Source organism: Pipistrellus kuhlii, unplaced genomic scaffold (genome assembly GCF_014108245.1).
Source record: "Pipistrellus kuhlii isolate mPipKuh1 unplaced genomic scaffold, mPipKuh1.p scaffold_m20_p_2, whole genome shotgun sequence".
Classification (NCBI taxonomy): domain Eukaryota; kingdom Metazoa; phylum Chordata; class Mammalia; order Chiroptera; family Vespertilionidae; genus Pipistrellus; species Pipistrellus kuhlii.
The window spans coordinates 33,524,278-33,538,183 of record NW_023425515.1 but is presented as its reverse complement, the minus strand read 5'-3'; the positions used below and the strand labels follow the sequence as shown (position 1 = coordinate 33,538,183).

The 13,906-nt window shown below is 40.1% G+C and overlaps 1 protein-coding gene across 6 annotated transcripts in view; it reads left to right on the top strand.

Moving 5' to 3' along the window:
• The window catches only part of PEX5L (peroxisomal biogenesis factor 5 like), a 225,569-nt gene that overhangs the window by 145,850 nt on the left and 65,813 nt on the right, over positions 1–13,906 (top strand). For all 6 annotated transcript variants that reach the window (XM_036444668.2, XM_036444674.2, XM_036444667.2 and 3 more), the window contains one exon: positions 4,808–4,919. In XM_036444668.2, the coding sequence (XP_036300561.1) occupies positions 4,808–4,919 (112 nt within the window). The remainder of the gene's footprint in view (positions 1–4,807; positions 4,920–13,906) is intronic.

Here is a 13,906-nt window from a genome sequence, read left to right as displayed (position 1 = left end):
TGACTGTCCCTTTGCTAACCATTTACTGAGCCCTTCTTATATGAAGACATTCTGTTCAAAGTTGTGAAGAACATAAATATGAATAAGCCATAGTCCCTGACCTCAGCACTTATAAAAAAAGATTTTGTTTTGATAACTCCAGTTCCATCTTCCACATCTCAATTGAAACCAAAAAACTTTCAGTTCCCAAATTATCTTCCCATGCTATCTGAAACCTGGCCCTTTATCGTCTTCACCTTTGAGCCCTGTTCACTATCTCCCATTCCAACCCAATCTTTTCCCAAGAGCTAAACTGTGCTTCAGCTTAAAAACACTGACACAGAAAGTACTTCATTTCCTCTGATCTGTGTCTACAGAGGAAGCCGAAGGAGCAGCTCAGTTCATAGGAACTGGGTAGACATAGCAACTCTATCAGTCCAGGTATGACATGTGGTCAGAAACAAGACAGTAAGTGTAGAAGAGACATAGCTTTATGAGGCAGGAGATTAGGAGGAGACTGGAGAAGCCAATGCCATAGTCCTGGGCTCCCTAAAGTCTCTCTGAACACCTCTTCTTTGGTTGAGAAACTCTGAGAATGCTAGAGGTGCTTTCTCCAGAAAATAAGTATGAAATATGAAAGAAGAGAGACTCACCCAAAAAATCCAATTACCTTTGATAAAGCAGACTTGCCTAAAAGGGTGGGCCTCTCAATGAATTGCACTTTTTCCTTTTTTGCCCCATTTAAATGTTTATGGGGACAAAGGTCTTATTTTCTAGAATTCCTTTGTTATTTTTCAGTGTTTACAACTAGAAGCATAGAAATCTAACAACCTGGCTTCCTCAAACTATAAGTAATTTATGCCACAAAGGAATTTAATTGTATCCAAAGTTAAGAACAAGTATATGGGGACTTTTGTGGACTATAATTTACTAGAGGCCTGGTATATGAAATTTGTACACTGGAAGGAGGTGTCCCTCAGCCCAGCCTCTCCAATCCAGGACTCCTCAGGGGATGTCCAACTGCCTGTGAAATCAGGCCTAAACCAGCAGACGGACAACAATCTCACAATCCAGGACTGCTGGCTCCCAAATGCTCACCTGCCTGTTTGTCTGATTGCCCCTAACTATTTCTACCTGCCAGCCTGATCACCCCTAACCACTCCCCTGCCAGCCTGATCAATGCCTAACTGCTCCCCTGCCGGTCCAATTGCCCCCAACTGCCTCCCTGCAGACCTGGTCCCCCCTAACTTCCCTCCACTGCTGGCCTGGTCACCCACAAATGCCCTCCTTTTTCGGCCATCTCATGGTGCCCATCTTGTGACCGCATGGTGATGGCCATCTTTTGCAAGGATGTGATGGCCAATTTGCATATTACCTCTTTACTATATAAGATACTTATCTTCATATAATAATTGATCTTCAAATCATGACTAAGAGAATACATTCTTAGTTATCTATCAATATCATCAGACTTCTTCAGAGAAATAATGGCTATCAAAGACATAGGACATTGCATATTTATTTATTTATTTATTTATTTTAGAGGTCTGGTGCACAAAATTCGTGCATGGTGGGGAGGGTGTCCCTCAGTCCAGCCTGCACCCTCACCAATCTGGGACATCCCTCTCACAATCCAGGACTGCTGGTTCCCAACTGCTCATCTGCCTGCCTTCCTGATTGCCCCTAACTGCTTCTGCCTGCCAGCCTGAACACCCCCTAACCACTCCCCTGCCAGCCTGATTGATGCCTAATTGCTCCCCTGCCAGCCTGTTTGCCCCTAACTGCCCTCCCCTGCAGGCCTGGTCCCCCCAATTGCTCTCCCCTGCAGGCCTGGGTCCCCCCCAACTGCCCTTCCCTGTAAGCTAGTCACCCCAACTTCCCTCTTCTGCCAGCCTGATCACCCCTAACTGCCCTTCTCTGAAGGCTTAATCACCCCAAACTGCCCTTCCTTGCAGGCCTGATCTCTCCCAACTGCCCTCCCCTACTGGCCATCTTGTGGCGACCATCTTGTGTCCACATGGGGGCAACCTTTTTTTACCACATGGGGGCAGTCATCTTGTGTGTTGGAGTGACAGTCAATTTGCATATTACTCTCTTTTTTTTAGATAGGAGACATATATATATATGTGTGTGTGTGTGTATATATATGTATATATATATGTATATATATATACATATATATATGTATATATATACACACACATATATATATATATATCCTAACTTTTAAAATTGCAGTTGTAGTGATTATATTTACTCTTTATATTTTTGCACCTTAGCCAATAGATTTGAGACCTAGAACTAGAGACCAAATCATCAGATTGCATTGCTTACTTAATGCTAGCCTGTTACACTAAGTTCTGTGAGCATAGTGTGGTGCCATACTTGATGGTGAATATTTATAGCGCGGTAGAATCCAGATCTCATTTGACATGAGAATGACACAACCTGGAGATAAGCATTGTTGCTAAATCAGGACCATCACATCACTCTGGTGATATCCCACTAGATGAGTTCATTACACTAAGCACATATGGTTAAAAGGGCAAGTTCTACCATGAAATATATATTAATGTATGGGTCCTTTGGAAGCTCTTACATACACAAAGCTTTTACATGACCAAACTATAAATGAAATACAAATCCTAGAAAGCTAATCACATTTTCAGAAAAAGTACATGGCGAATTTTGTGGATGCAGAAGGGTTCCCAGAATCAGTGATGTTTAACCATGTCTTCATTTTCTAGTATATTGTTTTCTGTATCAGTGCTTTCAACTACATTTCCAAATGATAAAATTGACTTTTATACCAGAAAATATTATAAATCACTCCTAAACTCAAATAGACCATAGCATTTATAAAAATTCAAATATATTTTATCCCAGAAATATGAAAGGTTCATAGTCCCTCAACATCAAAAAATACTTCAACATAAATAAGATGGGTGATACCCAAGAATGTTCAAATTCAGAAAAAAATTCAAAGATACTCAGAGTTTCACTCATCGATTAAAGGGACAACCCCCTTCTCCCCCTCACTTCCCCCACCCCCTGCAAAATAAATAAATAAATAAATGTTTAAGACCAAATCATAGGTTAAGACCTTAGGTAATTTGATTCCTAGAAGAATCTGTGAGTCTGAATACATGTAACACTAAACTTATACTAATTGAAGAAATTTCTATCACTGCACCTTGAACACTAAAAGGAAATGGGCATTCTCAAGGCTTACCCCTTGATAATGTCCGCATATTACTACATATGAAAGTCAAATCACCAGTTCTACATCAAAATCTTAAACTCTAGTGAAGATCTGAGATTTATCCCTATAGGATAAACATGAAAAAACTACCTAATTGCCTCTTGGTTTTCAGTCCCCAAATGATCACTAAATGTTTCCATTTTCTTCCATTTCAATATTAACAGTATTGCATTTTTCTTCCCATATTTACCATTATTCATAGGTCTCTTGCCATCTTTCATAAGTTCTAAGCTATAATATCATTGACACTATACTAAGGAAATAATAAAGTGAAAGTGAGTGGAGTCACATAAAATATTTTGATTTGGTAATACTCAAAACACTTCATTATTTTATATCTCTTTTAAAATACAGCCTCGCAAATCAGTATTTTTTAAATCTAGAGATTTTTAGGCATATCTTTTTTTATATATAATGCATAGAAAACTAGATGGCTATGCCCATTTTAAGAAAGGCCAATATAAAATCTTGTGGAAAACTATGGCAGTTAGTTTAAGGATTAACCACTTTGGAATCATCAGTAGTACATTTTTTTCCCTTAATCACAGAAACAGAACTTAAGGAAATCTGAATTCAGGAGGCACAGAATAACTGATAGCAAATGGATGGTGGCCACTGATAGATAGAGAACTACTAAAAATCAAACTGAGCCCTTGCTGGTTTAGATAAATTTTTGGCCTGCAGACTGAAGGGTCCCAGGATCCACAGGGTTGCAGGCTCAATCCTGAGGGGCAGGCAAGGGCATGCAAGAGGAAGCCAATCAATGATTTTCTCTCTCATCATTGATGTTTCTATCTCTCTCATCCTCTCCCTTCCTCTCTGAAATCAATAAAAAAAATATTTTTTTTAAATTAAACTGAAAAAGTTCTGAAATTACAGAACAAGGCTATGGAATTCACAGAAATCTGCTTTACGTATATGTTTTCACAAACATATCCACTGGATATGTAGGTAATATGACAGCTAATATAGCAATATTTTGTACTCTTTCAAAATAATGTTTGTTATGCACTACAGAAGCTTAACGCATTCCAAGGAAGTGTAAGTAAGGGTGTGCACCAGTAGGTAACTTGAGCTTTTAAAGAGGGAGAAAGGAGTGTTTGTCCCCACACGCAAATGCATGTGCTGTCACCACAAAACCCTGACTGGCTAGTCCTGAACAAAATGTGTTTGCTCAAAATCAAAAGCCACCGTTGCAGGTCTTAGTAGGAACTTATTGCCCAAGGGAAGAGTGGGATTGTCCCTTAGGACAGTGATTCAATAGGTGCTATTTCCTACATATTGAAATTAGTGAATAATTCTAAAACTGTCCTAGAAGGAAAAAAGGCTTGAGCTTTAAAAAATTGAAGTTGGCTGCATCGAAAATGTTCCCAGTGCTAAAAGGCTCCTTCCCCATCCTTTGGTATTTTTTTCTTTCTTTCTTTCTTGCCCCTGCCCCATTATTTATTGGTTTCTTTATTTTTTTTGGTAGGCTTGCTCTTCTCATTTTGTTGCAAGGCTGCATTTTAACTTATCTGATTCTGCAGTTTAACACGGCCTGTGACACCTGTGTTCATTTGTTCTCAGCTGGTGAATGAACAGCAAGAAAGCAGACCCCTCCTGAGTCCCTCCATCGATGACTTTCTCTGTGAAACCAAATCGGAGGCAATAGCAAGGCCAGTAACGTCCAACACAGCTGGTAATTCTTTCACTTTTAACTGATCCTTGGGTCAAGTTAATTTTCACTGTAGTAAAATACACTTTTTTTCTTTCCACAATGCATTTTAACTCGAGAAAAATGTTTGCAACTGACTAAAACTTTAGAACATTTACTATTCAACATAAGCCAATGAACCACTTTTCATTATACTATAAGAAACTGCAATGTATATACACTGGCCACATTATTATGATGTCTGAACGCATAATAATCTGGCCACTCAGTGTATTTGTATCTCAAATGGGTACCAAAAGTATTCTGTCTTTTGCTAGAGATCAACCACCTATTTGCCCTGAGCTTTCTATCAGCCAGTGCAAAGGGGAAAACTGATCAGGTGCATGATTTATAGTATCTTTGATATCAAATAAATGAGGTACTCAAGGGAAGTACACTGAGTGGCCAGATTATTATGCGTTCAGAGATAATGATAATCTGGCCACTCTGTATATTACACAATCAATGTTAGCATGCCACTATTAGCAATGAATGGTTTTTCCATATATATTTTCATATTTACATTTCCTCTCAAGTCACATCACATTAGGAAATCTTTAAAACAACAGCATCTACTTCAGAGTAAGGGTTTTCAAGCTCTGCCGGGGAAATACTTTGTATGACAAAAGTCGAGTAAAATAAAAATATAAGCTACCCCTTTGGGTGGATTGAAATGAAAATTAAAATGTCCTAGAGGCTTGGGATATTACAGGCACTAACAGGTTTCATCCAGTGAGGGAGTAGGAGGCAGCAGGTATGAATGCCACCTCCTCAAGCACCCTCAGCATTTCCCAATTCTCACCAATACTAAGTCACTCAGGTAGGGCCCACCCTGAGGGCGCAACAAAAGATTTGACTCAAAAGCTAATTTTCACCTTCGATATCAGAGGCAGCTTTTAGCATTTATTTCATTTAGTCAGCATTCACATTCAGAGGCATGTTGTTCAAATAAGAATGAGAAAATGATGTTCAGAATCAGAGAACAAAGGTTATGTTGGCTTGCAGGAGAGAATTTGAGGAGAAAGGAGGTGGTAATCACATCCTGTCTTGTTAAATTTCTTCCATCTCCCATCATGTCCTCAGCTGGCTGTTGCCTGCTATATTTTCATTGTACGCTTATGTGAACAAAACCACAGGTGAAGGAAATTGTGTTGTTTTTTTTAAAACAGATGCTAAAGATTACAACAAAAGTAACTAACACAAGACAGAGACACTTTTGTGGGAGTGTTGTCTACAGTCTCTGGGGTCAAAGTTCATAATTTCAAATCTCAACTCGGCCACTTAGCAGCTCAGTGTCCTCGTACAAGCTGCTTAACTAGGTCTGCTTCCTCATCCATCTAATGGTAAGATCTAGATCCCCTAGGTTATTTGGGAAAACTAAAAGAAGCAATCTATGTAAGTCTTAACACCAAGTGAGCTCTCACAGGTATTAATTACCATTCCTGTTAGCTATCAGTTAAAAAGCCGGGACACCCAACACTTCTCTTTTCAAATGCATTAACTTTCCATATGTCACACCAAAGCAATCATTTTCTGCTCTCAGCTGTCACTTAGAGTAATCAAGCAAATGGAATGGTGTTTGCTGAGTTTTAAGCAGGAAATTTGGTAAATTCACATGCTATCAGCTCAGAGTCATCCTTCTGAGCTCTGAAACTGGAGCTTCCCCTCCAAAAGTGTGGAGCTGCGCCCAGAAGAATCCAGAGAATGCTACAACCGAGTCACTTAGGAAGAGCCCGCAAGAAAGGGCAATATGCTATTTGGCTCAAAAGCTAGTTTCACCTTGGTTTTTCTAACAGTGGAGTGACCTGTGAAATATTGGAGGAAAATGTCAAAAGGATGCGTCACCTCCTGCAATCCCAATACCTACAATATTGCCTCTATTATTAGTTTTCTAGGACTGCCATGGCAAAATATCGTAAACTCCATAGATTAAACAACAGAAATATGTTGTCTCCCAGTTCTGGAGCCCAGAACTGCAAAATCAAGGTCAGTAGGACCATGCTCCCCCTGAAGGTGCTTGGGAAGGATCTCTCCTAGGCCTCTCTTCTGGTTTCTGGTAGTTCCTTGGCTTGAGGCAGCATAACTGCAATCTTCCCCTGACATTCTTCCTGTGTGTGTCTTTTTCTGGGGAAGAAAAAAAATCTAAAGGTTTCCCCTTTTTATAAGGATACCAGTAGGTAGGCCCTACTCCATCATGAAACATCTTAACTAATTCTATCTCCAGTGACCCTATTTCCAAATGAAGTCACCTTTTTGGTACTGGAGGTTAAGACTTTCACAGAGGAGTTTTGGGGAGAACACAACTCAATTTGTAATGCCCTCAAAGTAGGGGGTTGGGAAAAGTGATATCTTGACTGGATTTTCCTTTTCTCAGCCTCAGCATTCAGGGCACCTGGATTAAACAGGTTTTGATCCTGAAGGAAGACTCTTGTTTGATAGTGTGCTTCTTAATATTAAAAATGTATCTCAGGGCAGAAACACTATATGTTTTTAATTCTTAAGGAACATAGTTCTTTTTTTATTTATTACAAAACTATAATTTACATCTTAATATGTAACATAATTCACATCTTTAAACAGAAAAAAGAAAAATTAGCATTCAAGCATCCTGGAAAGAATTCTAATTCTAATTTGTTCCAATAATTTTACAGTTAAAGTTTTTAGGCAGGAGATAGAGTGACCATTTTCTCTCCAAATTTTTAATAGAAATAATCATTTTAAAGTGGAACATAGAATAGTATGAAATCACATTGAGAAATCAGGACAGTCATTGTATATGACATTCTAGACATTACACTTCAAAGGGATGTTAAACAAACTGGTAGTAAAATATGGAAGAAAAAAAAAAACAACCCTGCTTCATGTTTGTACCAAGTCAATCAAACTGAAATTTGAAGAACCTCCTATTAAGTTGAAAAGCATGTGTTCTGACTATTTTCTTCCAATTAAAAGTTAAAGTCAGTGTGCTACCATCTTGACATTTACTTAAATGTTTAAGGAATCTATATTCTTATATAAATTAACACAAAATAAACAATATAGGAAATATCCATCTCTTCCAAACATCAGTTAAATAATGAGTTGGTTTTTTCTCTACTAACCCTAAAAGAACATATCAATCTTTTTGATGTTCTAAATTGTAAATTATATTTTTCTAAATTATAACTTTTCCTTAAGTATTTCAGTGATATTTACTTTCTGCTTGTTCTTCTAGACACTTCTTGTCATCCAATGATGACAATTTCAAGCTGATTAAATAAAGATATTTTTCTTTTGTTTTCTTTTTTCTTTGCTATTAACAACCTAAATTATTTTTAACTGATTTATAACCTAGGTAGGTAGCTTATTCTTTGACCTTCTCAAACGGTATCCATAGGTGGTAGGTAAGCCAAGATATTGCTAATATCCTAGATTTTAAAATGGCAAATAAATTATACACAGATACATATGTCAAATGTTATGAAAGTAGCTATACAATAGATATGTTAAGATAGTGATTATATATTATAGGGAAAGTAATTACTATATATCTTGCAATAATAACTTCTCTGTATCCCCCCCCAAAAAAAAAATAGTATATGTTGAAGTACAGGAATTCTTCTAAAACCCAAGAAAAATAGTTACTTGGTTTGCATTTATCAATATACATAATCTAAAAAAATTGTATCCATAAACCTGAGCCATTGGGTAGACAGTTACTATATAAAAAAGACATTTCATGGTTTAAAAAATAGTAATCTCACTCCTTGACATGGGGCCTGTAAACAATACCTATACTAGTACAAGAGATTCCTATGTGTAAGGGAAGAACTCTCAATGAAATTCACAATTCCAAAACAGCCACCTAATTAAATACCTTGCTTTTATTGTCTAAAGTTTTACATATGTCTCCTTTTTCCCCAATTGACACCCCCCCCCAGCTAATAAATATCTTAACTGCAAAATTAGTGTAATATTTTTTAAATACACTAGAGGCCCAGTGCATGATATTTGTGCACTAATGGGAGGGGGGGGCAGTCCTCAGCCTAACTTGTGCCCTCTCACAATCCAGGAGCCCTCAGGGGATGTCTGACTGATGGCTTAGGCCTACTTCCCATGGGGAGTGGGCCCAGCCAGCAGTTGAACATCCTTAGCACTGACGCGGAGGCAGGAGAAGCTCCCACCATCACAGCTGTGCTTATTGGCCATGAACCCAGCTTCTGGATGAGCAGCACTCACCTCATGGGAGAGCACTGAGCACCAGGGGGCAACTCCTATCTTGAGCGTCTGCCCCCTGGTAGTCAGTGTGCATCATAGCGACCGGTCATTCCACCATCAGGCCAAAACTGGCTCTCCGACATCCCTCAAGGAGTCCCAGATTGCAAGAGGATGCAGGTCAGGCCGAGGGACCCCACCAGTTCACAATCAGGACAGAAGGGGGATGCAGAAGGTTAGCCAGATGGGGAGGGACTACAGGAGGGCTCCAGGGCATGTCTGGCCTTTCTCATTGAGTCCCAATGGGCCAGATCCCAGCAGCAAGCTAACCCATCAATCAGGGTGTCTGCCCCCTGGTGGCCAGTGCATGTCATAGCAAGCAGTTGAGCAGCCTTAGCATGTCGTTTGCTTGGTTGAATGGATGACCGAATGGATGACCGGACACTTAGTATATTAGTCTTTTATTATATAGCAGCAGTTGCCAAACTTTCAGTCATGGACCACCAGTGGTCCGCGGTTGACGACCACTGTTGTATAGGATATTTATGAAGCCCAAGTAGTCATGATCCAAATGGCATGCCTCTAGAGGGAACATAGAAATTTGGTAAGTAGCATTAATTCCATATTCCAATAAAAAGGCAAAAGTTGCTTGAATTATTTGGGTCTAATTTATCTATTTCACATCCCTGGCAAAATCCTTCCTGGAAGGACTTTTCTTGGAAGCCACTAGGCTAAATAAATCTTACAGAACAGAACAGCGATCCTACGGGCTCCCTGTAGCATGTGCTGTGTCTGCACGTCAGGGTTGTCCCGTGATTCGTCCTCTCTGACCATTCCAGGTAGATGTATTTCTTTAGAGAAATTCACTAAAAGCCCGAGGCTCATTATACTGTAGTGGTGTTAATAGCATTGTGTGTCCCATCCAAGTATCAAATAAGAGCTTCATTAGAGGTGCTATTTTATTCTCACTGTTTTAAGCAGCCTCACCTCCCAGGGCCCATGTAATCTCATATTCATAAACATCTGCCATGCCCTGAGGAAGTCCTCCAGTTCCACAGGATGTGATCCTCAAGCAGGTGTCCTTGAAATAGATGGGCACAAATACTTACGTATTCTATCTTCAGGAAATGTCAATGAAATTAGGTTATAAAAACAAAAGTTTCTGGAATTGCCTACTATTTAAATTACTCCTGAGACTACCCAATCTGCCAAATAATTGGGAGCTAAACAGAAAATAATCAAAGCCACATCAATAGAATTAGCACATTGCCTCCAGGTTCAAGTCAAGTCTAAAGTGGAGTGGGGAAGGACACACACTTGGGAGTGGCAGGGCCTGTGTTTGAATCCTCTTATGTGCAGTGTACTATCAGGTGTTTGCGTTTCCTGTTGTAACAAATTCCCGTGAATTTAGTAGCTTAAAACAACACAAATGTATTACCCTACAATTCCAAGTCAACAGGCCTAAGATTAAGGTGTTGGCAGGGCTGCATTCCTCCTGGAGGCTCTAAAGGAAAATTCGTTTCATTAACTTTTCTAAACTTCTAGTACTTGAAATTCCTTTGTTTGTGGTCCCTTCCTCCATCTCCAAAGCCAATAGCACAGCATCATCAAGCCTCTCTCTCTCTTTCTCCCTTCTCCCTCTCTCTTCCCCACCCCATTCTCTCTCTCTCTCTCTCTCTCTCTCTCTCTCTCTCTCTCTCTCTCTCTCCCACACCCACTCACACACACTCACTCACACACACACACACAAGCTCAATCCCACACACACACACACACACACACATCTTGCACACATGCATTTTTGCATCCACTATAAGAGCTGGTTATCTTAACTGAAACACACAGATTCTGAAACCCCGACCTTCATATACCTAAGAGAATCTTTTAAATTGGGCTAAGAAAATCAGCAGAGTAGTCACCTGCTTCTGTGCCAAGGTAGTCTTCGCAGCCCACATGCATGCACCCTAAAATGTGATTTATCTTTCTCCAAAACGTGAAAAGCTGCACCCATCCTTCTATGCTTTTGAAATTTTGGTTCCAGAGATTCTCTCAGCTTCAATGTTTTCTATACAACTCAGGCCACTGCCTTCATCGACTGGGTAGCAAGTAAGGCCTCTTATTTGTTTCCCATTTGCTGGGAGAAGAACAAAGTGAAAGAGAGAGAGAGAGAGAGAGAGAGAGAGAGAGAGAGAGAGAGAGAGAGAGAGAGAGAGAGCGCGCTCAGAAGAAGCACAGAAAGTGCTGAGGACAGTTTGGAGAAGGAAAGAATGTTACTGAGCCGAGCTTGAATTCGAAATTCACTATTTTAATAATTCATTTATTCTGAATGGTGAGAAGCAGATATGGAACTAAATTAATATTCACCTGTTACTATTCGTAGCAAGCTTACTTCCTATATACAAGTAGACGAGTCTTATATAAATTGCTTCTAAAAGAGATGTGGGAGCAAGTAACTGATTCCTAATTGTTTTTACAATCAATAGAAAGACATATATGGTGTTCCAGAGACTGTTTTCCACTTCTTTTCCTCCTATTAGAAGGAAATCATGGGTCTAGAACAGTGGTCAGCAAACTGCAGCTCTTTGGCCCCTTGAGTTTTTAGCAAAGGCCAGCTTAGGAGTACCCTAATTAAGTTAATAACAATGTCCCTACCTATATAGTTTAAGTTTAAAAAATTTGGCTCTCAAAAGAAATTTCAATGGTTGTACTGTTGATATTTGGCTCTGTGACTAATGAGTTTGCAGACCACTGGGCTAGAATCCCTGCTGACACACCAGTGGCCTGGAAATTTTTTATTAAACATTCAAAGGATAGGACGTGTGTGGCGTCCTCTGCTATCTGGGCTGCGTGCCACACTTAAATCGTAGCCATCAAATCAGGCCGCTCCACTCTGAAAGCCACTTCTCTCCCCACGCCCAGGTTCCTGCCAGCCAAGAAACACGCCTCAGCTCCCAGCCCGCCTTTGCATTGGAAAGTGGCTCCCATCTCATCAGAACGCTCAGATGAGATAAGCTGACACTTTCAGACCATTTCATGATAAATGGAGCTCATAGCATCTTCTGTAGAACCATTATCTCTGTCTCATCCTCCACTTTATTCCCAGTGGTTTTTCCTCTTTCTGTCAGTGTCTGGAGCTGGTTCCTGCCTGAAATAGAAAGGATCGGGGAAACGAGGAGGAGAGCAACAAAAAGGAAAAGGGAAGAAAAGCATCACACATTAGCCACCAAACAATGACAATAACATTGATCCAGTGCCTACAGTATGCCTTCTGTTTCACACAATCTATTTACAAATTAATAAAAATTAAATCTCTGTATCATCCCTTAAAGACAATTTTTAAAATATTTTTTATTTATTTATTTATTTTTACAGAGAAAAAGGGAGAGGGTTAGAGAGTTAGAAACATTGATGAGAGAGAAACATCGATCAGCTGCCTCCTGCACACCTCCCACTGGGAATGTGCCCACAACCAAGGTCAAGAAACTTACTCTAAACCAGTGTTTCCCAACCTTCTCTCATGATGAGAATCACCTGGTGGAGTTGTTAAAACACAGATTCCCGGATCCCAACTAAGAAGTGCTAAACTAGAATTTTTGGGAACATATAGGTAAAATTGCATACCTAACTTAGTGCTCTGTATATAAAATCTGTCTTAGAGCACTAGTTAAGTATACAATTTTACCTATATGTTCCCAAAAATTCTAGTTTAGCACTTCTTAGTTGGGATCCGGGAATCTGTGTTTTAACAACTCCACCAGGTGATTCTCATCATGAGAGAAGGTTGGGAAACACTGCCCACAACCAAGGTCAAGAAACTTACTCTAAACCACACAGCTAAGCAGTGGTTCAGGCAGGTCCTTCTACTTCACCATCAACATGCAGCCACTGTGATTTGTCATTGAAATCAGAAGACAAAATCATGGAGCATAAAGCTTGGCACACTGTCTTAAGGATCCCATAGGGATGCATAACTCATGAGGACAGTGCCTCCCTAAAGAAATCCTGCCCAGCTGGCGTGGCTCAGTGGTTGAGTGTTGACCTATGAGCCAGGAGGTCACGGTTTGATTCCTGGTCAGGGCACAAGCCTGGGTTGTAGGCTTGATCCCCAGTGTGGGGCATGTAGCAAGCAGCCAGTCAATGATTCTCTCTTTCCCCCTTTTCTTTCCTCTCTAAAAGCAATAAAAATTTTTTTTTTTTATAAAAGAAATCCTGATTGGATTGTGAGCCCATTTGAGCCCTGAACCTGCTTTGAGTGCAAGGGGAAAGCAGATGGAGGAGAGCTGAGACATCAACAAAAATCCATTTCCTTCCGAAAGGAAAAGCTGAGAGACCAAAGAGGAGGGGTGCGGTCCTTGTAGAAGATGCCGGAAAGGACTAACTCCGAGAGCGTTACTGTCCCTTTGGTGGTGTTTCTAAGGTAGCTGGGTGAGGAGGTTCCGGGCCAGGAAGCCAGCAAGCCAGTTCAGAAGCCAGCCTCAGGCACGGCTGAGGGGAGCTTCTCCAACTGGAAGTTTCCACTTCTCCCAGCGAGCTGGTCCCTTGCACTGTAAGAGCAAGAGGAAAGAAGAGTTTCAGAGCTTGCCTTTTAAATTCTCATTTGCCTCGTTCGCGCTTGAACAAATTATTATTGCTGCCTATGTTACGGTGTTTAATACAATGTAATCAACTTGCCAGGAAGTTAAAGTCTACCCGTTTTATGATTTGTTACATTGAAACTTAAATTTGCATATTAAGCAGCAGAGTCATTAACATGTGTACCTATTCATCAACTATGGATT